This window comes from Thermobia domestica, chromosome 8 (genome assembly GCF_964235325.1).
Source record: "Thermobia domestica chromosome 8, izTheDome1.hap1.1, whole genome shotgun sequence".
Classification (NCBI taxonomy): domain Eukaryota; kingdom Metazoa; phylum Arthropoda; class Insecta; order Zygentoma; family Lepismatidae; genus Thermobia; species Thermobia domestica.
In genome coordinates this window covers 101117951-101140961 of record NC_137461.1, presented here as the reverse complement: position 1 = coordinate 101140961, position 23011 = coordinate 101117951, and the positions used below count along the sequence as shown (strand labels likewise).

General features: G+C 36.8%; 1 protein-coding gene across 7 annotated transcripts in view; it reads left to right on the top strand.

Annotated features, from left to right (window-relative positions):
• The window catches only part of Mhcl (Myosin heavy chain-like), a 545621-nt gene that overhangs the window by 481501 nt on the left and 41109 nt on the right, over window positions 1-23011 (top strand). Inside the window, exon 1 of one of the 7 annotated variants that reach the window (XM_081768811.1) lies at window positions 19937-20302. The exons of 5 other annotated variants lie outside the window; for them this stretch is intronic. In XM_081768811.1, coding sequence (XP_081624937.1) covers window positions 20213-20302 — 90 coding nt within the window. In that variant the 5' untranslated portion in view covers window positions 19937-20212. Of the gene's footprint in view, window positions 1-19936; window positions 20303-20534; window positions 20583-23011 lie in introns of those variants that run through there. One more of the 7 variants, XM_081768812.1, reaches the window with a different exon arrangement.

The following is a 23011-nucleotide window of genomic DNA, read 5'->3' as shown; positions in this document are numbered from 1 at the left end:
GATACCGTTTGTTGAGGAGACATCAGACATGTCAAGAGAATTTAGAAGGATGTAGTTTGGACCATGTGTGTGTGTGTGTGTTGCGGGGAGTACAGTAAAAGCTAAAGTTATTCGGCGAGTTTTCCATTGTGGACATTGTGCTCGAGAAAACATTCACATAGCTGCGATTACGGTTGATTATTGCACTGTAAAACAGAGTCGCTTCTTTATATCCGTGGATTATGAAAGACACTTAGAACAATCGCGAAGTTGTTTTGCTTCAGTTGTTGTTTACGTCTGAGTGCTATTGCATTAGACATCGTGCTTCGTAATCTCATTTCATTGCGTTATTACCCTTTTCCACAACAACGTGAAAATATGTTGATTTTCAGAGTTTTGAAAGTTTTTTTCTGTAGAATCGTTTACAACAAAACTCAACTTGCTTGCGTATAAACTTAAAATACGACAATCGTTGAGGGCATGCTCGTCGATTTCGCCAATCTTACGTCAAAAGACGTGTCATTAACGACTTTTATCTTGAAATTTATATTGAGCTTTATTGTTCGGAATTAAATTTCTGGGGTTTCGGTATCTTTGGCCATATTAGCCCGTTTCGTATGAGGGATGACGTCTTTCAGCGATCACACTACCCGGAGAATTGGAGCGGAAGAAAGGAGTGGAGAAGTAAGAATGCGTCCTGGGACCATTATGTTAGGTACCATCCCGGTATTTCCCTGGTGTGAATGAGGATAACCTCACTCAGGATAGCTGTTCTGGAAAAGCTTTTACACTTTTTCAATCGGGTATCCCCATCGGGAATCGAACCCGAGACCGGTCGCACCAAAGGTGATTGAGCTTTACTATAAACCTGCATCCAGTGCGGGAAACCCGAGTGAGTTCATGCAATTTGGATCTCACTTTCAAGTGTAGGTCCATATCTCGTATAGCCTCCGTGCTGAAAAAGATCCCAATCAATCACGAATCATAGGTGCCCAAAGTGCAGCACTAAAGGTATTCATTAAACAAATAATTTAGATGTTTATAAATACAACCAGAATTATTGATTCGGGAAGGCTATTTTGAATCAATGAAATTAATCTTTCAGTTTTGCATCCCACGATTATGCCCGTGTAGGGTAAAGGAGATGGTGATGATAAGAATGAATCAAATGGTGGAATAAGAAGTGGGAGGAAACGGAAGAATCCCGAGAAAACCCACGCACATGGTGTTCGTTCACCATAAAGCCCATTAGGCGCGAGCTGGGATCAAACTAGGCACCCTGTTCACCAGAGGTGAACGCTGTATCACTGGACTACTGCACCACCTCTCTATTTGAATCAAAGCGTGCGTTAGACGATTCTATATGGTGTATTTGAATAAATGTATATCCTCACTCGTCTTTTTGTACAAAGGCGCGTGCGTTACCTACTAAACTCTCCAGGAAACCATCTTAATTTTTATTATCTGGGTATGTCAGAAATCCAGGATCATAGGTTAGCTCCGTTATAAGTAGAGATAGGTAAAATTGAAAAAGAGGAAGTTGTTTAAGGTGGTTTTTAATCTAAAATGGTGGTTTCTTTTTAATTGCACTAGCCATTTGTACTCCACACTGTAATGTGCCCTGTGTTAAATGAAAAAGAAGTAACGTTGCCAATTTCAGCAGGTTATTCCCTTGAATCTTGCCATAACAACAACACAGCAGTAGGGAAACGGATTTGACGTGTTGTGGGTTCCCACATACATCCATGTGTTCACTGTGTCATTTTTGAGTGTCCTTTACGTTCCGTTCGATCAGCCTGCTGAACTGGGAGCGTTACTTTTTCATTAATATAACGTCGCCTAACCAGTGTTGAGCCCAAATGGCTGGAACTACTGGAAAAATTACATACGTACATTATTTTAGGTTGAAAATCACATATTCCCAATAATTTCCCTCTGTTTCCATTTTTTTTTTTTTTTTTGTATCTTTATTCATAACCGAGTTGGCTTATGTCCCACGACTTTTGATACGCCTGGTATAATTCCAAACTTGCTTTTTAGTTGGTTCTGGGGACTTTTAGTCCTCCCCGCTGATCAAGTGGCTAACATCCACCTTTGATATACAGAATCGCATGTTCAATTCCTAGTGAATAACATTAAGCGCATTACGGTAGTTTGGATTCCACCTCAAACTGTAGGTCCATGTCTCATCTAACCTTGATGTTGAAAAGGAACACTAAACGTCATCCAACAAATTGAACAACCAAAAGAGCTATTTCGACTGCATACTGAGAACATGCTCAACTATAAACTACGAGTTCTCTGAAAGCCACTCACAGTTTATATTTCATGTGGTTTTGTTGGAATGAGTACTCGGACCTATCTGGTAGGATATATGTATTAGTTTAACGTCCCTTTTTAACTCGGGAGTTTAATGTGAGTTTAACGTGCCTTTTTAGCGTGGAGGCTTTGTGAGACTGGTCGTCTTGCTCAAAGCACACGCTGGAAGTAGAGCGCACACTGGAAATCGAATCTAGGGTGACTAGAAGTCACGTTTGTTAGTCTGCTAGGAGTTCACAGAAGGTCCGGTAGGTGGAAAGTAAGTTAAAAACTAGTGCTGTTGAATTTTCGTGACATTTGCGGTTTTCGGTTTTTGAGAAAACCGGTTTTCTGAAACCGCAAAATCGATTTTCAAAACCGACATTTCGGTTTTATGAAATTTCACTTTTCAAAAACCGGTTTTCGGTTTTTTTTAAAAACCGATTTCGACAGCACTATTAAAAACCCTTTTAAAATTGCTGTTAAGAACTATTTGCCATAAAATTTACATCATTTCCTTCTTTCCTCGTAAAGCACAAGACAGTATTAAAAGTTTGAAAACGTATGAACGTATGTACTACAGCATAGCGTGTACTCTGAAATAAACTTTCGGACATTATTATTCTCCGCTAAGAAATATGACATGATAGCTTTATAACGTCACAACGTTATCATGTCGTATTTTTCATTTGAAAATAGCATATCCAAAGTCCTATCACTATAGTTCACAGTACATGCTACGCTATAGACCACTATATGATCTTTAAATTTTAATGTTGTCTTATTGTTTCAAACTTTATATATATATATATATATATATATATATATATATATATATATATATATATATATATATATATATATATATATATATATATATATATATATATATATGGGCAGTGGCGCTAATTTTGTATGTATGTATGAGCAGGCCTGTACTTAGGGAGTGGCCGGTGCTCAGCCCGTCTGAAACATAAATGTAAGTTGAACTCAAGTTAGTCCCCCCCCCAAAAAAAAAATATCCTGGCTAACGACTCTTGTATGCTGGGGGAGATCTGTTATTATGTTCGTGGAACTTTGTCATGGAATGAAATTTTACCAATTCATCAAAATATTTTTTGGTAAGCTCAATGTACCTGCCTCTCCTGAAGTTTCGCTACTGTAGGTTAAATAAAAGATTTTAGTTATACTAATCAATAAAGTGTTTATAATTGAATGCTTCAGTGTTTAGATGTAGATGGTAGATGTATTATGACTCACGAGGAAAAGATAGTATAATTTCCCTATCACACGTAAACAAGAATTCAAAACATCTGTTTAAAAATTTCCTTAATGTAAACAAGGATATTTCCAAGTTGATAAGTTATCATTTTAGTCATAAGGGGCCTACATTGGGAAATTTTAAACCGCTGTTGAGGTTTATGTTTTTATAAATGTTTCATGATAGTCCATAATAGCAGTTGATAAATCATAAAATGGAGTGGCGCATTGACTTTTAAGAGGAGAATATGTATCTTATATGTAGTATAGAGGCAATTACTTAAATTATATTGAATTCTTAAATCCTCAAAAGATTTTGTTTATACAACCAACATTCTATACTTCCATTGAAAATAAGTAAATCACTCCTTTTATTTATGGGCACCAATCCTAGGATGTGCCGAGGGGGCCCGGGCACTTATAATAAATTTGCTTGGATCCGCCATGTTTGTATTACAATCCACGTTGATTGCTTGTGAATCTATGTAGCTTGCTCTTCCCGAAGTTATACAAAAATAGTGGCACTGTTTCTATCCACCGAATGCTTCGAGTATTAAAAATATCTTAATTTACTAATGGCAGAAAGTAGAAATGTGGTATTCATTGTCCTTTAAAATACCAAAAGTTCCATTCTGTGTATATCTAATAGGGTACATACAAGATATGCAGGCCCGTATTTATATATTGTGCGCCCCTGTGCTCTAAATAATTTGCCGCCCTCCGAAAACGACCTATATTAGATTTGAATTCACAGTTTTTAGTGTCCCTGAGATGAGTAGTGACAGTTTTAATCCAATTCAACTACAAGGCCAGGGAGGGGGCGAGATTTTAAACGTAATCGAAAACGACAGATGTTAGTGTTGAATTCATAGTTTTCGAGGTCACTGAGTTTAACGGTATCAGTTTTCATGATGTTCAAGTTCATCCTTACTCCTTGGAATGGGTGTTGGAAGAGGATGACATTTTAAAAATAATCAGATAAGCTAGCTAATTAGTAAGTACTGTAATTAGAACGAATTAAACATATTTTCTCGCGCTTGCGCGGAACCCTGCGGATTACTAGTTTTATATATTACTTTATTGTGAATTTTAAAGAGATCCAAAATTTTGTCGCCCCCAAAATTCTGCCGCCCTGTGTTCGAGCACAGAATAACACTTACCTAAATACGGGCCTGAAGATATGATGTAAGATATTCAAAGTAGTTTACTTCTAATGTTAGACTTCTTATTGACTATTCAGGAAGTTGCTTCATGAAACTTTTTTTCTCTTAATTTGTGTTTCTGTCCGCAACATTTCTTTACAGTTGTCCAATGTCAGTACGTATAGTATATCAAAACAAAGAGTAAAAATTTTCAATATAAAAGACTAAACATCATGTATTTGCAATTTTGAAATAGATTTACTAAAATCTTCTTGTAAAGGCATTGACAGTTGTTATAGCTTTCCATTTTGTGTTTATACGTTTGTCGAAAGGACGCACATTGATCGCTTGCAATGACGTAAGCAGATTTTTTTTTTTTAAAGGAGGTTTCAAGCACTCAATTGCATTCCTTTCAGGACAGATTGTTTTATATATATATTCACAATTACAATATCATCTTTTTCTTATTATGTTTCGTAGAAAACATGGTCACTTTTCTCTCAGACTATCCACCACAAGGACAGACAAAAACACAGCTCCGTGGACCACAGTTTGAGAAATGTTGCATTAACGCATCACACTTAACACTACTTTTGCATATATTGTCATTAATTATGCTGAATTCCTTCAATACTTTATATCGTGACAATATTGTATGAATACGTAAGTTGAAAAAAATGGTTGCAGAGTGTATACAAGGTGACCCATTATTGTCCCCATTTTTAATGTAGTATAGATCTGTCATTAATTAAGTTACATGATTGCTTTCAATTGTATGATATAGTACGGTCCTATTCACAATGGATGATTAATATGGCCATGCCATAGTTCAACGTGGGTACCAGCATTAGTAACACACAGTTGCAGGTGGAGTCCAAATTCGTGATATACCGTTGCAACATATCTCTTGGCACGGACGCACACTCCTTCCTAATCATTGTTTGTAAAGGGTCCAAATCACACGGTTTTCTGGTCAGACAAAGTTGCGTTCTATATGAGAGGGTTCATAAATCGCCATAACTGCCGTTCTCTGATGTAGACAATCCTAGTGCCACAGTTGAAAAATTGCAATCACAGGCAGTATTTCGTTGACTGTGTGTTATATTCGTGATGGTACTCTTGTTGGTCTAAACACTCTTCGTGAAACAGTGAATACAGAGAGGTATATGCATATGCTAGAAATTTTTGTTGATCCCATTGTTGCAACCTGAGATAATGTAGACAATGCACTTTGTGTGATGGTGCACCTCCCCATTTTGCGTTGATTTCGCGAGAATGGCTTGGTAATGCTTTTCCATGCCGCGTTATCAGACATGGCAGAAATGTTGAGTGGTTGCCAAAAACCCAGATTTCTCCATTGGGTTTCTTTCTCTGGGGTACTTTAAATAAAAAATGTAGACCTATGTCAGGAAACCGCATGATTTGGAAACTTAGGAAGCAGTGATTAGGGAGGAGTGTGCGTCCATGTCAAGCGAAATGTAGCAACAGTCTATCATGAACATTGGACTCCGCCTGCAATATGTTCGTTACTGGTGCTGGTACTCACGTTGAAACATGAAATGATGAGAACCATAGTACAATGTACAATTGAAAGCAACCATGTAAGTTCATTAATGACAGATTTGTATAGTGCATTATAAATAGGGACATAACTGTGGATCACTCTGTTAAACCAGCTGTTTTCATACTATAGAAAGCTCTTCATTCATCTTACATTTTTTCTTGTATCGATTTTTTTTTTTTTTTTTTTTTTTTTTTTTTTTTGCCGTACTCAGAATGGAACTATTGTATCTTGAATATAGATTCTCTTTCCTATACTTAATTTGTTATGCGAAGTAAATTTGCAGAACTTTGGTAAAATAGAGCGAAGATGTGTGAATTTAGAGAAGGTCTGAGGCATGACCCAATATTCAATAGATTGTATTGATGGAAGAAACCCTCTTTATAATGTAGCACAGGTTGCTTAATTTGTGAAGTGAAGTGAAAGTTAGGCAGGCCAAAGCATGTTAAAGCGTGAGAGGAAACTGGAGTATGTTGAAAAGCCATGATAATGTCCATGGATAGGTCAGTTTTCGAACTCTTTAACTTATAATCTGAAATGGGGTTTCTTAGTACTATTCCACTCCAGTTCATTTATTTGAAGTTATTGCATGGATCACTTTAGTTCACTGTAGTCAAAATGGTGTGTTAGTGGTCGATTAGTGCAGTGGTTTTCAACGTTAGCTTCAATGCCTTCTAGGGGCGTTTGAGATTCCGTGACGTTTATTATTATTATTATTATTATTATTATTATTATTATTATTATTATTATTATTATTATTATTATTATTATTATTATTATTATTATTATTATTGTATGAAAGTCATTGTGAATTGTACAAATTATCGTTTTTTCAATAATGTTAATTCTTCAAGGTAGAATTTTAAGAATTGAAGCCTTTTTCTAGTTCTTAGGCTGTTTCGTCCAAGTCATGTGTTCAGTTATGCCAGGGTGAGCTCAGGACATTCGCATTCACCCAAGGGAGACACTAAGCTCGAAATTATTGAGAACTGTCGTAGTGAATTAGCTGAGAAATGTTAGTCTGGGCAATAAGGATATGTCAACTAGACGTGAGATTTATTTTTTTTTCTATTTAAATATATAGGCAGCATGTTCATGTTATTACATTAAGTACAACTACCGTTTATTCATATATATTCTTCTCTTTTCTTTTTTAAATTCTACTTCCTGAGAACAAGCTAATCAATAATAAAAAGTAAGTCATACTCTGAAAACAAGGTCAAGTACTGGACACTAGCCCGGCCAGTTTCTAATCAAATTCGTAGCTTTTTCATTCATACAGTTAAACAAATAAATCGAAAGAATATCTCAAAGATGGTTTTGCCGTCTGAACTTTAAATAAAAATCTCTTAAAGTACAGCGACCCGCACTGAATTATGAATATTAAAAAAAGAAGAAAAATCATACTGGAATGCATGTTTCTTGGAATGAACGAGTTGGCAACGTTGTGACAGCTGCGCAACGGAAGGGAGGATGAGGATGAAGAAAACCTGTTGATGCCCTCTGGTGGAGCAACAAAACATGTGCATGAACTCGAGAGAGGGATTACTGTATTTTAAATCACGTTATTTTAGCAACGAAATTTCCCAACAGAAGGGAAATTTTGTTGCAGATTGTTCTTTTTTGTATTCCACCGCTATTGAATGTCTGATGTTACAATGTAGTACGAATATAGTTTTTTTTTTCTTTATGGTTATTGTTATGATTTGTCACTGCTGCTATATAATAATAATCCATGAAAAATGAAATTCCCGAATTGTATTTTCTATTCACTTTTATCATTATTCTTTTTAAAGATAATTTTCTTGGAGTACTCCAATTTCCTCTCACATTCTCATTCCACCATTTTTTTAAATCATCGTTCACTTGCCTTAATCATCCGTCTCCCTTAGTCTAAAGGGTATAATTGTGAGACGTTAAAATGAAAGATTTTACTTCACTTCTCATTTCAAAAGATAATTTTGGAAGTTAGACTTATTTACTGTATCTTGAATCTTAACTTTGTGCTACCGTACGACAGTGGTGGATCCGGGAGGGGGGCAATTGCCCCTCCCCCTTCTGAAGAGGACACTTTCTTATTTTATATATAAATAAAACCCATCTCAGAGTTCGGAGCTCTTAAAAGTAGCTCTAAGTAGGAGTATTAAAAACCCACCGCCAGAAGTCCTTCCTCAATCCGCCCCTACCGTACAACAGGAAAACACTGGAGAGGATTAATTCTCCTCTAATGAAATAATGTCATGTATAGATGAATCGTCTTTTTGACAATTCAGATTTTTTTTCTCGTCTGCTTCCTAGATACGGCTGCATATTGTGAAACCACGCAGATACAGCTGCGTTCTCACGACTTGAATAAGCTCACTGTCATTGCTTACAGTGATGGGCTCACTACTTGAATAACTTAGTGCTTGAATAAGGTAGAATATTTCTGTGAAACCAAGGGTGTCAGCGTGGTCAGGTTTCCTTGTAATTCAGATGATAATGCCAATGATAGGTCTTCCCTCCCATGTGATGGTTAACAAAAATTTTGTTTGTTTCTTAGAGAGGTACACGAACCTGTCGGAAGAAAATAGTAAACAGAGGCAACAGAAGTACTGTACTCTTTTCTTTTCCCTATGCATTTAATAATGCCATTCGGAGAAAGAATTGGATTCAAAGAAACCATAAACATAAGCGATCCCAGAATTGTGAACAGGGAACAAAATCTCTCGATTCATTTTTTTAAAGTTGATTAATTAAAGTGTCTTTTTACTACTCAGGTTATATAACATGATACCTAATACTAGTGTGGTTGAACCATTTATTTTTACTTGACGTGTTGTGTTGCTACCTGGAATCGAACCCGAATAACAAGCGTTGACTTTTTAGCTGCAAAAGGCGTTCAAATTTAAGACTTGGACATAGTTCGGAGTTTGTATTAGATGACTTCTCATACTCTACAGAGGTTGTTCAGTCTACATTTGGCCAATTTCGACTTACCTAAAAATTTAGAAGAATCCATGGCGCCAGGTCCGTAGTGCTCGCTGTGTTTCCCTTGGTTCCTAACAATAGCCCGACAGCGTAATTTCCACTGTAATAGACTTCACTGAAAAACTGAGCGGGGAATCTTGTCCCATTCCCTTTGCACAGCTTTCCGAAGTCCTTCCACAGTGTCACACGCCGTTTTCCCAAAGCCCGCTTCAGCAATCCAAATACACAATAGTCCATAGGATTTGCATCTGGAGATTTAACAAGTACATCATTGAAAAGTATCACCTGTATACCACTTGCCTCCTCCATCTCCCTGTAGAATGCGAGGAACGATCCTGAGGTATGTGATGAGGCCTTGTCCATGTGAATGAGAACCAGATTGGCGTCATTTCCGTACATTGTTGGAATCTCATGCTCGTAGATCGGCCGCATGATCTGCTCCTGGAAATACTGCGAATTTATTTTGCAGTTCTTCGTCACCCTACGAATCTTCAGTTTAACTCGGTAACAGTAGCCAGTAACGACCATGAACCCTTTTGGGAAGGATTCTTCACAGACACGAACCCACCTTCTGAAGTTCTTGGCGCCTTTCTCTCGGTACATGATGTCTCTCGGTTTGCCGCAGTCGAAAAGGTAAATCCATGCTTTATCGAGCGTTACGACGTACATCCACCTTTGTTTTGCCAGATGCCGTTCGTACAGCTTCCGGGCAATACAGTTTCGTTCCTTTTGGTGGGCATCCGTGAGAAGATGGCCGCGAGCTTTCATGACTTTTTCCAGCTTGAGTTGATGGTGTAACGTCCGGCTCACAATCCCCAAAGACACGTCAAGACGATTAGCCATACATCTTTGTGTTGGCGGATTTTCTTGCATTGCCATTTTGTGAAGTTTCCTCTGCATGGTGGAGGTGTTCTTGTTGCATTCCCGCTTCCTAGGCAACTTCGTTGGTGATTCAAATGGTGGAGCTTCGTTGCCCCTGCACTTTTTAATAACATTTTTTTTTATTCCACTTAAACTGATGTTGCAACCATTCTTTTTGCACTGTTTTCTAATAACAGAAACACTGAAGTGGGCGTCACAAAGAGCCGCAACATAGCCTTCCCAAAACCGGCTTAGTTTGGGCGGCATTTTGGTCAGAGCGGAAACCCACACACTTGGAAACAAATTTAACACAGCACTCCCAACAGTGGTCCAGTTTTCTGCGTTATTGTCGTCCGCGCGGAAAAACAACTCCGTTCCCAGGAAGCCACGGTACAACACTGCAGGACACCACGAGCCAGGTCGGGTGAATCCATTCTGCCCGGGAAGGGGAAGGAACGAAATCGGCCAGATGTAGGCTGAACAACCTCTGTTTAACGTTCCCGCAAAACTAAATTTGTATCAAGTGACAGTTTAGCAGTTGGCATTACAATTTAATTGTGTAAGAACGATTTCAAAAAGTTTTTATATATATACATTATCCGTTAAATTATTACTTTTCTGAAGTCCATATCTAATAGATTCTATTTATTACAATAAATTATAGTTTTCTTTGAATGACAAAGAAAAAGTCGGTAATAACGTGTGTGAATAGGAACCAGGAATTTGTCATTTGCGAGTCAAACATAAAACTGATTAAGTTGCAGATAAGTTGTATCTTACAAATATAAGTACACTTAAGAACGGTGTTTGACTAAAATATTGTTTCAGTTGAAAAAGGAAAACAAAGTACTTGAGTACCCTGATATTGTCCATTTTAAGATAGAAAAAATAACAATTGTAAGATAGAACAAATAACAACTGGGAAGTCAACTACAGTAATGTATACCGTCAGATTTTTAGTGAATTCACGAGCAAAAGCCGACATCCATGCTGCCAGAACATCTTTGATAAAGTTATGTAAGAACTACGGTTGATATTGAAATAAGATTAGGATTAGAAACTAGATTTTTGGGCTTTCGGCATCTATGGCCATGTTACCTCGTCACATATGAGGGATGATGCCCCTCGGTGATCACACTTCTTTGGGAATTGGAGAGGAAGAAAGGAATAAGGAAGGAGTCATTATTGTTAATGGCTATATAAAATAGTATGTGCGTAAAGGAACTTTTTTTCACTATTAGAAAAATAAACGATAGATACTGTAGAATTTACTACTTAATGTATTTTGCAGCATATACAGTAAGCAGATAATTAATTTATAGCAGCAAAATAAAATCTGACAGTTGTTATTGTCTAGGAATGGCATACTTTAAGCCCACAAAAGTTGATGCGTTCATTTTTTCGAAAACTGCACATGAAAACTTAGTGGCAACCATGTAATTTTCTTCAGTTCTGTGATTTATCGATTGTTTTATGTCTTAAGTGTGAATAATAATTTTAATGAACAGTAAGAGATAATGATAATTTTAAGCTATTCGATGAGCTTATATTTCAGTGTCAGTTTCATGTAAATAAGTGAAATGGTTCTCGTACTGCATCAATTTTTAGGTTTACAAGAAATTCAGTTTCTCAAAAACTGTTCATGAGGTTTTATATTCACTCATATCATTTTACAAGTACTCCTCTCAATGAGATATATCATCAATTGATATATGTTTCTTCTTGGATTTTGTTGTTAAACGCTAACTATGGTAGAATCTTAACATCAACTACACTTTCCTTGTTATTCTAGGGTGTAACGTAACAACGATGTAAAAGAATATTTTCCAATGATTTGTTGCAATGTGATAAGAAATAATTTTATAGTGTACGTTAATAATCTTAATAGTGTACATTTGTCTTTAAAAATTAAAGCACTACCTGTCATTCAAAGTATGAGCCTTAAACAAGAACAGTTCAAGACTGCGACCGTTTCAGCATTTTAATCAGTGTCGTACAAATATCCATTTTGTAATTGGTGTTCGTGCGGGCTCAGGCTCTCACGCTCAATGGTGCTTATATTGGTTCATACTCTCCAATCACATTTGGGTTTGCGTTCACTCGGCCCTAGGCTCTAGCTTTTAGTTTTGCTCCCGTCCAACAAAATGGGAACGTGAATTGTATTTTCAAATCCCAGACGAGAGGAGAAGCAACACTCGTTTAGTGTTACACGATTCATAGTACAAAAACTATAAATTGATAGAATAATTACACGAACATAATGAAGAGCATTTATCAACGTTTAAAAGATTCGCTTATACAATGTACTTCCAATAGTAAATATTGTTGAAATGTTTTATCACGCCCTTCATATACGGAAAGATTCTATAACTTCTACATAAAATTAAGAAAATTTCAAAATATTATACGTAAATTTACAAAACGATTCGAGAAAAGTTTTCTGATTTGGACGAAAAAAAATCTTCGAGAATCTAGACGAGACGAGACGATAAAACCTTAGCTTTCGTTTAATGAGTAACACTATTGGCTTGGTGTCCACTTAACACCGCTCGTACTCAATTGTTGATTTCGAGAACCAGATCATCGACTTTTGATCTGTCGTAAGAATCATTGAGCTGACAATTTCAATAGTCCTATTAAATAGAACACCATTTCTTACATCAGGGTGCAAAATTTCAAATTCAGACGCACTTGCTAATCCAAAAATGATGGTCGCCAGTATTTTACGTACAAATTATGAGATTCTCCCCCCACGGCCTTTGGTTTAAAAAAGAAAGACTTTACATTCCGTGTTTTCTCTCACTCAGCGACAATTAGTTTTGTACGAAACAGAAATTGTGCAGCCCTTTGAGTTTAGGTTGAAACCATTCTTAATGAATATTGGTCGCGAGCTCTAAATTTCTAATCGCCACTGGCGACCTGGCTACCGGAAATTTTGCGGCCTGAAACAACTGCATAGTTTAATTGAATATTATAAATGATTTCAATTACAAATAAAAGTTCCATCCAGAGGAAGATATTTCTTAATTCAGGTCTGGTGATGAAACATTGAGTTTTATTAGAGTTTAATGTCCCATGTCAGCATTAATGTCTACAAGTGAACTACAGTTTAACATGAAGTCGAAATTGTATAGAAAGCATGTGAACTAGCCAAATTGCTACAGATGAGTCCTGATAACAGAAGAAGAATTAGCGGTCGGGTGATCATAATTTTAATTAAGATCGTGGTAACGCTTCCTAGATATGCTCATTAACAAATTATATTCAGGTTTTTAAAAATAGACTCAGTTAATCGTATCTGAATTTTATGAATGAAGAATAAGAAAACTATCTGAAACAATAGAAATGTTCATTAATTGAAAAAGGAAACTCAAGTTATATGTTTTCTTCGTGGAATAAAACTGAAGCATTTATGTTAAAATTCATGTAGCACGATCGTAGAAGAATAAACGATATTTAAAAACAAAATAATTATGAAGTTGCCAGAGTGGAACAAACATAACGGGAATAAAGGCTTTCACTTTTCACTGTTTATTATGAAAATTATAACCATTTCTTCGTTGGGAGAACAGAGCTCAAAAAATTATTCATGTATGTTTCTGGTATTGCAAGAATGAGTGATTTAAAGCGTGAAGATAAGTGTTGATTACTGTATTTCAGTGTGTACTAGACAAATTTTTAGGTAATTGATAAATCTATATATTCTTTGGAATACGGATAGAAAACCTATACCATGTCGTCAATGCTCCTGCAAGGATTTTCTCACATGTATTGATATATATATATATATATATATATATATATATATATATATATATATATATATATATATATATATATATATATATATATATATATATATATATATATATATATATATAATATGTGTGTGTGTCTTTTGGGATCAAACGATCCAATATATTTCAATAAAAAATTTTCTTATACGCCTTATATCTGGAGAACTACATATAGTATAGCCAAACCCAAACTATCAGTTAACTCAGTATGATGTGCTTATTCCTTAGAAAATACGAAAACTCGATTTAGGGGCCGTTCAAAAATTTTTGTAGCTCCTAACTAATTATTAGCCAAGATCGCAATCTTTTGATGCAATTTTTGGATCATTCCTAACATTCTTGGCCAAGATCGCAATCTTTTATCTTTTTTTTTTATCATTCTTAAAATTCTTGTTTTTCTTTTCCTTTCGGTTTTCTTTTAACGGGACGGAAATATTAACTTCTCATACAGTTACTAACAAGGGAGGGTCACGAAGTGGCTCCGCTGAGATCCGAACGAGACAATTGTGTCGGCATTTGATATTTTATAACTAGACGAATCCCAAAGTTATAGTGCCACCGGGCAGAATAAAGTGTACAACATGTTTTGTAATGTAAAAACTTCGAAAAAAAATACCTGACAGAATACTTTGAATCGAATCATTTGTTTGGAAACGGTTGGGTAAATGGAAAACTCGGTCAACACGTATCCCATCATTTTCAAGGACTAACTTTTTGGGGTAAAAAAAAAAAATCTTTGCCCCAGGGTCCCCCGCAGGGTCCGAGACGGAGTCCAACTCAAAATTTTCAAATGGCAAGTGAGGCTAAGTAGCACATCGTTTGAAAGCTGTTGTAAAATGAAAGAAAATGGAGCAAGTCTCGACTCTCTACGACAACCCTATGCAAAATGGCGGTGGGTCAAAACGTAAACAAAAACAACTGAAAAGTCCATGGTCACCCCTATAAATCGGAAACAGTGAGACAAATGTGAAAACAGGAAAATCTGTGGTCACCTTGAATCCAAGATGACCGCTTAAAACCTATGTCATTCATAACACTACACATCTAAATCACTATTTTCCTCTATTATGTATTTAGAAACAATACGAAGACTAAAGAACAATTGAATTTCGATTCACTTCAACTACTATTTCATTCTGTAACAAACGTATGTTTTGTTCCTAATGCACATTCGTCACGGTTCTCTCGATATCATTTACGTGAATATAACGAATATGCGATGAACACACAACTATAACTTCTTACTCATACTGCTAAATAACTTCCTACTCATACTGCTAAACAAAAGTTGAATACCTTCGGGTATTTCGGGTATACGTAGCTCATACATAAAGGACTTGCTGAACCAATTAGCTTAGGGGCTCTGTTGTAACGTATTCATGCTGGTTGCATTTCTGTACCTTTCGTTGGTTTGATCGCAATATTTCAAGCAATACCAAATATAAAAAAAGCCTTCATTTACAAAATTGGCGAGCAGTACCAAACCACGTGTAAGTTATTTCAGTACATTGAGCTGCGTCAAACTTCGTTGGTTTGGTCACAATATTCCAAGAAATAGCATATTTTTATACAAACCCATTTTTCACATTGACAGCCATCTTGGGTTACAGATGATACTCTTTGATATTTTGTGAATATCTCCTATTAACAATAAACGTAAATATAGTTTGCTTCTTCAACACCAGTGGTTTGAGCAGAACATGCGTTCGATAGATAGTGCGGCATTTTGAACTCAAGATGTCGCGTTTTTAAACATTTCTTATCTTTTCGTCACCTACTAATCAACATTAATGCCAAATGTGGTTTTCCTGGCTTCAGCAGTTTGGTATGACTATCCTTTCGATATAGGTTTTAAGCGCCCATCTTGGTTTCAAAGTGGTCATAGATTTTCAATTAAGCTTGAGTTTACTTTTTGACTCGCAGCCATTTTGCAAAGGGTTGTCGTAGAAAGTCGAGACTTGTTCCATCTTCTTTCATTTAACAAGAGATTTCAAACAATTTACTACTTAACCCCTCTTGCCATTTGAAACTTTTTAGTTGGACTCCACCTGGGACCCTGTGGGGGCCCTGGGACAAGATGTTTTAACTTAAATCGTTGTACTTTAAAAATAATGCCACAGTTCCTTTCCTGTTTTCACATTTGTCTCACCGTTTCCGATTTATAGGGGTGACTATGGACTTTTCAGTTGTTTTTGTTTACGTTTTGACCCGCCGTCATTTTGCACAGGGTTGTCGTAGAGAGTCGAGACTTGCTCCATTTTCTTTCATTTTACAACAGCTTTCAAACGATGTGCTACTTAACCCCCCTTCTCATTTGAAAATTTTGGGTTGGACCCCGCCTCGGACCCTGCGGGGGACCCTGGGACAAAGATTTTTTTTCTAACCCCAAAAAGTTAGTCCTTGAAAATGATGGGATACGTGTTGGCGAGTTTTCCATTTACCCAACCGTTTCCGAACAAATGACTCGGTTGAAACTATTCTGCCAGGTATTGTGTGTGTGTGTGTGTGTTTGTTTGTTTGTTTGTTTGCGTGTTTGTTTAGTTTTTATATTACGAAATATGTTGTAACCCACTTTATTCTGTCCGGTGGCACGTGTAACTTTGGGATTCGTCTAGTTATAAACATATCAAATGCAAACACAAGTGTCTCATTCGGATCTCAGCGGAGCCACTGCGTGACCCTCCCTTGTAAGCTTTTAACATGTATTGCGTTTAGTTTGTTTTGGTTAAATGCACATTTGACTCTAATAGTATAATCCTTAACTCATATATATGGGGCCGCGGTGGGTCATTGGTAGAGCGTTCACCTCTGGTGCTTGGGGTCCTGGGTTCGATCCGAGCCCCCGCCAAGTAAACTTTGTGGTGGACAAACACCGTGTGCGTGGGTTTTCTCGGTGTTCTCCCGTTTCCCCCCACTTTCTTCCTTCCACCATTTCATTCATTACTCATCCTCACCGTCTCCTTTAGCCTAACCGGCATAACCGTGGGACGTAAAACTCAAAGATTTCATTTCTTAACTCATATGACAAAGGTCATGCTATGCAATGTTACAATGTGATGCTATTTTGTTGCACGCAGTGTTGCCCTATAATATAATTTGCTTCACTTTAAAGTGATTCAGATGTAGCCTTACTTTACTAGCAGTAAAATTTGTATGCTGTAGATTTTTCTTTCTTTCTTTCTAGTCCCTTGAATTATTTTGTGGATATTAGTCGAAAACGAAATCTTCGAAGTTTTACGTTCCACGATTATGCCGGCTAGGCCAAAAGGAGACAGATATGATGAGAATGAATGAGAGGGTGGAATGAAGAAAGTGGGAGCAAACGGGAAAACCGGAAGAAAACCTACGCACACGGTATTTGTCCACTACAAAGCTCACTTGATATTAGTCGAGATGTAATGGTTTTTACGGAACAGTACAGGCATTTCTTAGCCTTAATTCATTTTTAGTTTCCTCTTAAAGAGCGTTGTTCTTGTTATAACTACACCTATGTAAATTTTTCATTTGGATTACTAGCCTGTAATATTTCTATTGGTTTCGTAGGGAGCTCCCTCGACGCTTAGCAGATTCTATCCCCGGTGGGAGCTCATTTGATTCTGATCCTACGGTACACTGTAGATCCATGTCTTACATAGACTATGTGCAGAAAGAGAGTTAAACTCCAAACCAGCTTACCAATCCATTAGTTCCGTGAGTAGACTTGATTTTCAGCACGTGCTTTTGTGTTTTTAGCGGTCATTCTAGGCTGACTTTGCACAATAAAAATCGAATGCATTTTGGGTCTTTAAAAATTACAACTAGTAGAAGAAAGTAAAATAGTTTCTTTTACAAGACTAGTGATCCAGAGGATTTACTGATGAACACGTAACGTATGGTCCCGTTTCGGGTTTTCATCAGATCAGAAAGGTAAGAAGAAAGACATATACCTAAGCAAGTCAGTATTCTACCTTTTTTAACTGCAACGTTTTATGCCAAAGGAAACTAAGTGAAAGTTCTAGAAAAGAAAAAAAGTGCGATGAACTTCCTTTGTATTTCATTTTGTCCTGCTAATCAATTACGTTTGAATTGTAATAATGGAAGTTGATTGTTCCGTTGTATCCATCAACGCGGACGTACCAGTTGTCCAAAGAGAAAGTCGGCGTGGCAACAGGATAGGTATACATCGCCAGTGGTTCCACGCTGTACCATCTCTTTTGGAAATGATAGGATACACGATACGAATGCGTTCATACGTATGTGTCTGGTTTTGTTTTGTTTCAAAGTTCATAACATACATCTATCTGATACGCATACAATTAACACTTGACAGAGCTAATATTATAAAGCTGGGCAGAAATTTGAATAGCATAATACTCCGATTGCAGCACTTGTGTTGTACAAGTTTTATTATTATTATTATTATTATTATTATTATTATTATTATTATTATTATTATTATTATTATTATTCCTTCCATCTTGCTGTTTTCATTCCAATTTAGCCTATAGAGAAGTGGTCGTCAAACTTATGAAGCTTCTGAGCTACCTGCTATGAGATACCAACCAAAAGAAGTACTTTTTTTTTTTAATCTTAGGCTACATGTTTATGGGGGAATCAGTGGAGGCATCAAGGTTAGCCAATCGGAGCGTTAACGATATACCGAAAACCATTTACTAGTAGTTCGCGATCGGCGGTTTTGGCGATCACTACTATACAGCATAGATCCCCTTCCATTGGAGAATATTACTTAATTTCCCAATTTTTGATTGTGAACTCCCTTCCATTTTCTCGGATGTTGAAGTATGTTTTTACATGTATTCGCCTAGTATGGCCGGAGAATGGTATGACAAAGCTTTCTTTCAAATCCAGACAATAAGTACTCCTGTGTACTTAAGGTGACATTACAGCATTTGTCTTCCTAAAGCCTAAAGAAATTTCAACGTCAGAAGTCCAAGATAAGTGAAATATTTTACGTTAGCTGTGAGCGATAATAAATGAGTAAATACGTTCTAAAATTGTATACACAACCATGGTCATACGCAAGGGGGTCCAGGTTTTAACACCCTCTTGAACAAGATATTATGCAAAATTAAACATGTACCATAAAATATGTACAGTATATCAAACACCTCAAATGTTACGAACAGTAGATGTAATTAGTATGTCAGAAAACAAGTTCAAAGGAATTGTCAGGCAATAATTTATGCATAATTAGACGACGTATATTTGTGTATGTATAATAGTGTATGTTAAATAATTATGTATACGACACTATAACTGGGCATTAAGCGTGTTGTGTTCTTATGAAAAAATAAATAAATTCTCCCGTTCCTGATGCCGTCTTAATAAAATTAGCGTACGCTGCAGTACGCAGCTATCCTAAATCACGGCAAGAAGGTCGAAGACATTGCCATGAATGAAGAGGATAACGCTCTCTCTCTCTCATGAAGTGTTTTGTATTTTCAAGAATCAGTCGGATTATTAGCCATGCATACTTCCCGCGAGAGCTAAAATGTATTAAATTACAATTATGTCATTTTGTGCAGGGCATGTCCCTTGCTGAATAGTGTCCTAGTGCAGCTCCTCTATATTTTGCACCACCACCCCTTTGATACGTCTCAGTGGTCGCAATTTCTAGCTTTTCAAACCGGATATGCTGTCTATTCAACTAGCTCTTTGTGATATTTTAACACCGGAAATTTCCTTACGGCATTAGGCGTCAATTTCGGATTACGCATATGAAGATGTAATGTTCATGTGGTAACCAATCAATTAGTGAGAACATTTAGTAACCACACTTGATTAAAAATATTCAGAAGTTAAAAAAAAAATGTAAAAAGTCTCAAACACTAAAATTGTATTAAAGTATAATCAATTCTGAAGATGTTTGCTTTCAAATCTGAGATGCTGGTAAACTACATGTCGTGGAACAAAAATTTAACGAAAAGTTTTCACTGAAGTTTGCGTGTAGCAAGGGCAGGGTAGACCTTCGCCGCAAGTCCCTCCCTCTCTGTTGTATAGAAGCTGCCGAAGAAATTTCGCTTCGCAGGGAAATTTCCCTTCGTGCTTGCACAGTGTTGTGTACCTTCGTTCCTGGTACTCCAGAGGCGATGTGAAATGTGTGTCGTTGATGGAAAGCGTGCGTGTTGTGCAGAGTGTAGTGTGATTAGTCCGTTAACTCTAGATGGACAGAGAGACGTGGCAAGAAGTGTCCCAGAAAAACACAAGAGACAATTCTTGAATGACAAGAAACGGAAATAGTGAATAGTTGTATGAAAATAGTATTATTGTTCTATATAAAACATACATAGTTAGTGGTAGTGATTGTGCATTTGTGTGTTTGTTTCGAAACTTTCAACAGCACCATGCCAATGCAAACCGTGGCGCAAAGAATCGAATTGTGGGAATCCATAGGAACAGAAAGATCAGAAGATAAACGTTACTGGACAGAGGAAGTGAGTGTAGTAGTCACTTGGAATGAAAATGTAGATATTGTGTTTAAAAAGACCTTTGTATGATCAGCGTAGCGTTTAGTTCTAGAAAAGTGAAGCAGTGCATAACGGGTTTCTGTTAACATTGGGTAAAAGGTCATGGGATAATAATTTTTGACCAAAACAACTTACGATAAATTGTTATATGACTTTTTTCTTGTTTGTTTCATAATATTTAGACAATGTGTATCGAGTTTCATAATAGGAAAAAATGAATGAAAGGAGGAAATCAACGTGTGAAAATGTACGCGAATTTGTACAAGGAAGTTGAGTTTATTTCTGTTTGTAGTACTCAGATTCAAGAGCAGTGGAAACACGGAAACTATTAATAAAATAAAATATGCAGGTCTGATAAATTGTCAACTTTAAGCAAAGTAAAATCATTTTTATTTTTAAAACTGCAACACAGGATTTTGAGATATTTGAGATGGGCTGTTGCAGGACCGTAGGCCTATCCATGAGAGAGACCCCCTAAATTTTTACTGTAGACTTGCAAATGATCTACAATATGGTTGGATTGGCCCTTTTCTATATTTTTTGGACGGACTGCGGGCCTGAGCTGTTGTTAATTTATCCAGTTAAATTTACAAATAATCGTATACTATATTTACCCAGGAGCAAATAATACGATGTCTGTTGGGTCATTTATTTTGAAATTATCGTTGAAACCAGAAAACATTGTAAGATTCTCGAGCTGTCAAGGACAGCGGGAAACCAGATGAGAAATCGAACTCAGGAAGTTTAGTAGAATAGGAAGATAACAAGCTTCTACTCTCTCTCACGAATTATCAATGCGTGTTGTATTTCAAGGTCAGTCTGTTTGACAAGTGAAAGAGAAACAAAAGGGAATGATAACGACTCATCTCCAAAAGACCATGGATAAAATATGTTCATGAAAATAAAGGTCATTTGGTTCATAGAATCACTAAAACAGAAACTTTCTTTTTTAAATTAATTAACTTGCACATAAGTTAGGGTCATTTATGTTTTGTTGGAGGAGAGAAAAAATAACCTTGGTAATTTTAAAAGAACTGTCAAATTTCTGAATAAAACCAGAGCAGACATAAGATTAAGACGAATGTCAACAAACTCATTCGATTTATTATTAGGCATCATATAAGCACCCATTCAAATGCCTATTGAGTTTGATTAGCTACATCTTTATATTAATAAAATCGAAGTGAATAGGTCCCTCGTGGCTAAGCGGGTAGCGTACACCCCTTTGACGTGGAAGACTTGGTTTCGATTCTCGCCGGGTGCTCATATGATGCGAATCCCACATTAAGCTTTAGGCCGATCCGCGGTAGCTCAGTGGTAGAGCGTTCACCTCTGGTGCATGGGGTCCTTGATTCGATCCCAACTCACACTGAGTGAATTTTCTGGTGCACAAATCGTGTGCGTGGGTTTTTCGGGGTTCTCCCGTTTCATCCCACTTTTATTCGTTTCTCATCACTGTCTCCTTTAGCCTAGCCGGCATAACAGTGGGACGTAAACTTAAAAGATTCATTTTTCAAGCTGTAGGCCCACGTCTCATATAGGCCCGCTGCTGAAAGAGACGCTACTCAAAAATTCAGATTAAATCAAAATCGAAGTAATCAACTAATGTGTAAATGTGAGTCGACTAATCACAACACATGATAATCAATCTAGTAGGAACACCTCAAGGTATTTTAGAACGGTGAGCATAAGGGATCATGAAGAAGGCTTTCTTTATTGTATATACTATTTCGTCATAATCTCTAGTCTGTTGTTAGTTTTCGAGTGGTCGAATTCTTAACTTTCCATCTCTGGTAGTAGTAATCTGTTCGATCGAAAGGGAATCTGTTTAAATAGCTAGTTTACAGGTAGAATTTAAGGTGCGTTAAATTAAAGAAGTTCTAGTTCTTTTTTAATAGCCAAGAAAATATAGGCTAGTTTTCTTTGTCGTGAGTTACTCTAAGATTTTAGATGTAGCCCGAAATTTATTATTAAAACTAATAGTGCAATAATGTTACCTGCTTAATTCATACATGTCTGCTCTATGCTCTTAAGGAGCATGGCGGCTTAGTGATAGAGCGCTCACCTCTGGTGCGAGGGATTCCTGATTAGATTCCAGGCCATGTGAGTTTGTGGTGGACAGTAGGTCTCCGTAGATTTTCTCGGATTTCTGTCTTTTACTCCCACTCACTCCAACAATTCAAGAATTGAATAATTATCCGTCCACTTTAGCTTACTGGGCATAAGTATGGGGCAAAACTGAAAAGAAGATTATATATATATATATATATATTCTGTTCAGAGACTTACGCAGGGGGTGGTCCAGGCCCCTTTCCCGAAATCCGGACTTTTTTTTGTAAATTTAGTCTAATTTTAGGGACAATTTTACCATTTTTAATATAATATAGCCTGAAATTGTGTTTGGACCCCCCGAAAAGCTTTGGGCCCCTCTCGAAATAAATACCTTCGTACGTCCCTGATTCTTTTATGAAAAAGTAATCATGGATTCGCAACCGTTTTCATCTGCGCTTCCCCACCTAAACCTTGCAAACCGCGTACCTTTCTCGTTGCCTACTACCATGTTGCGTTCATCTCAAACTTAAAATCCCGGGTTCGAAATCACAGAATACATTATACATTTCTTTTTAATCTCCTTTAACTATCCTTACAATCTGTCAGTACCCTGTCAGGTGTCTC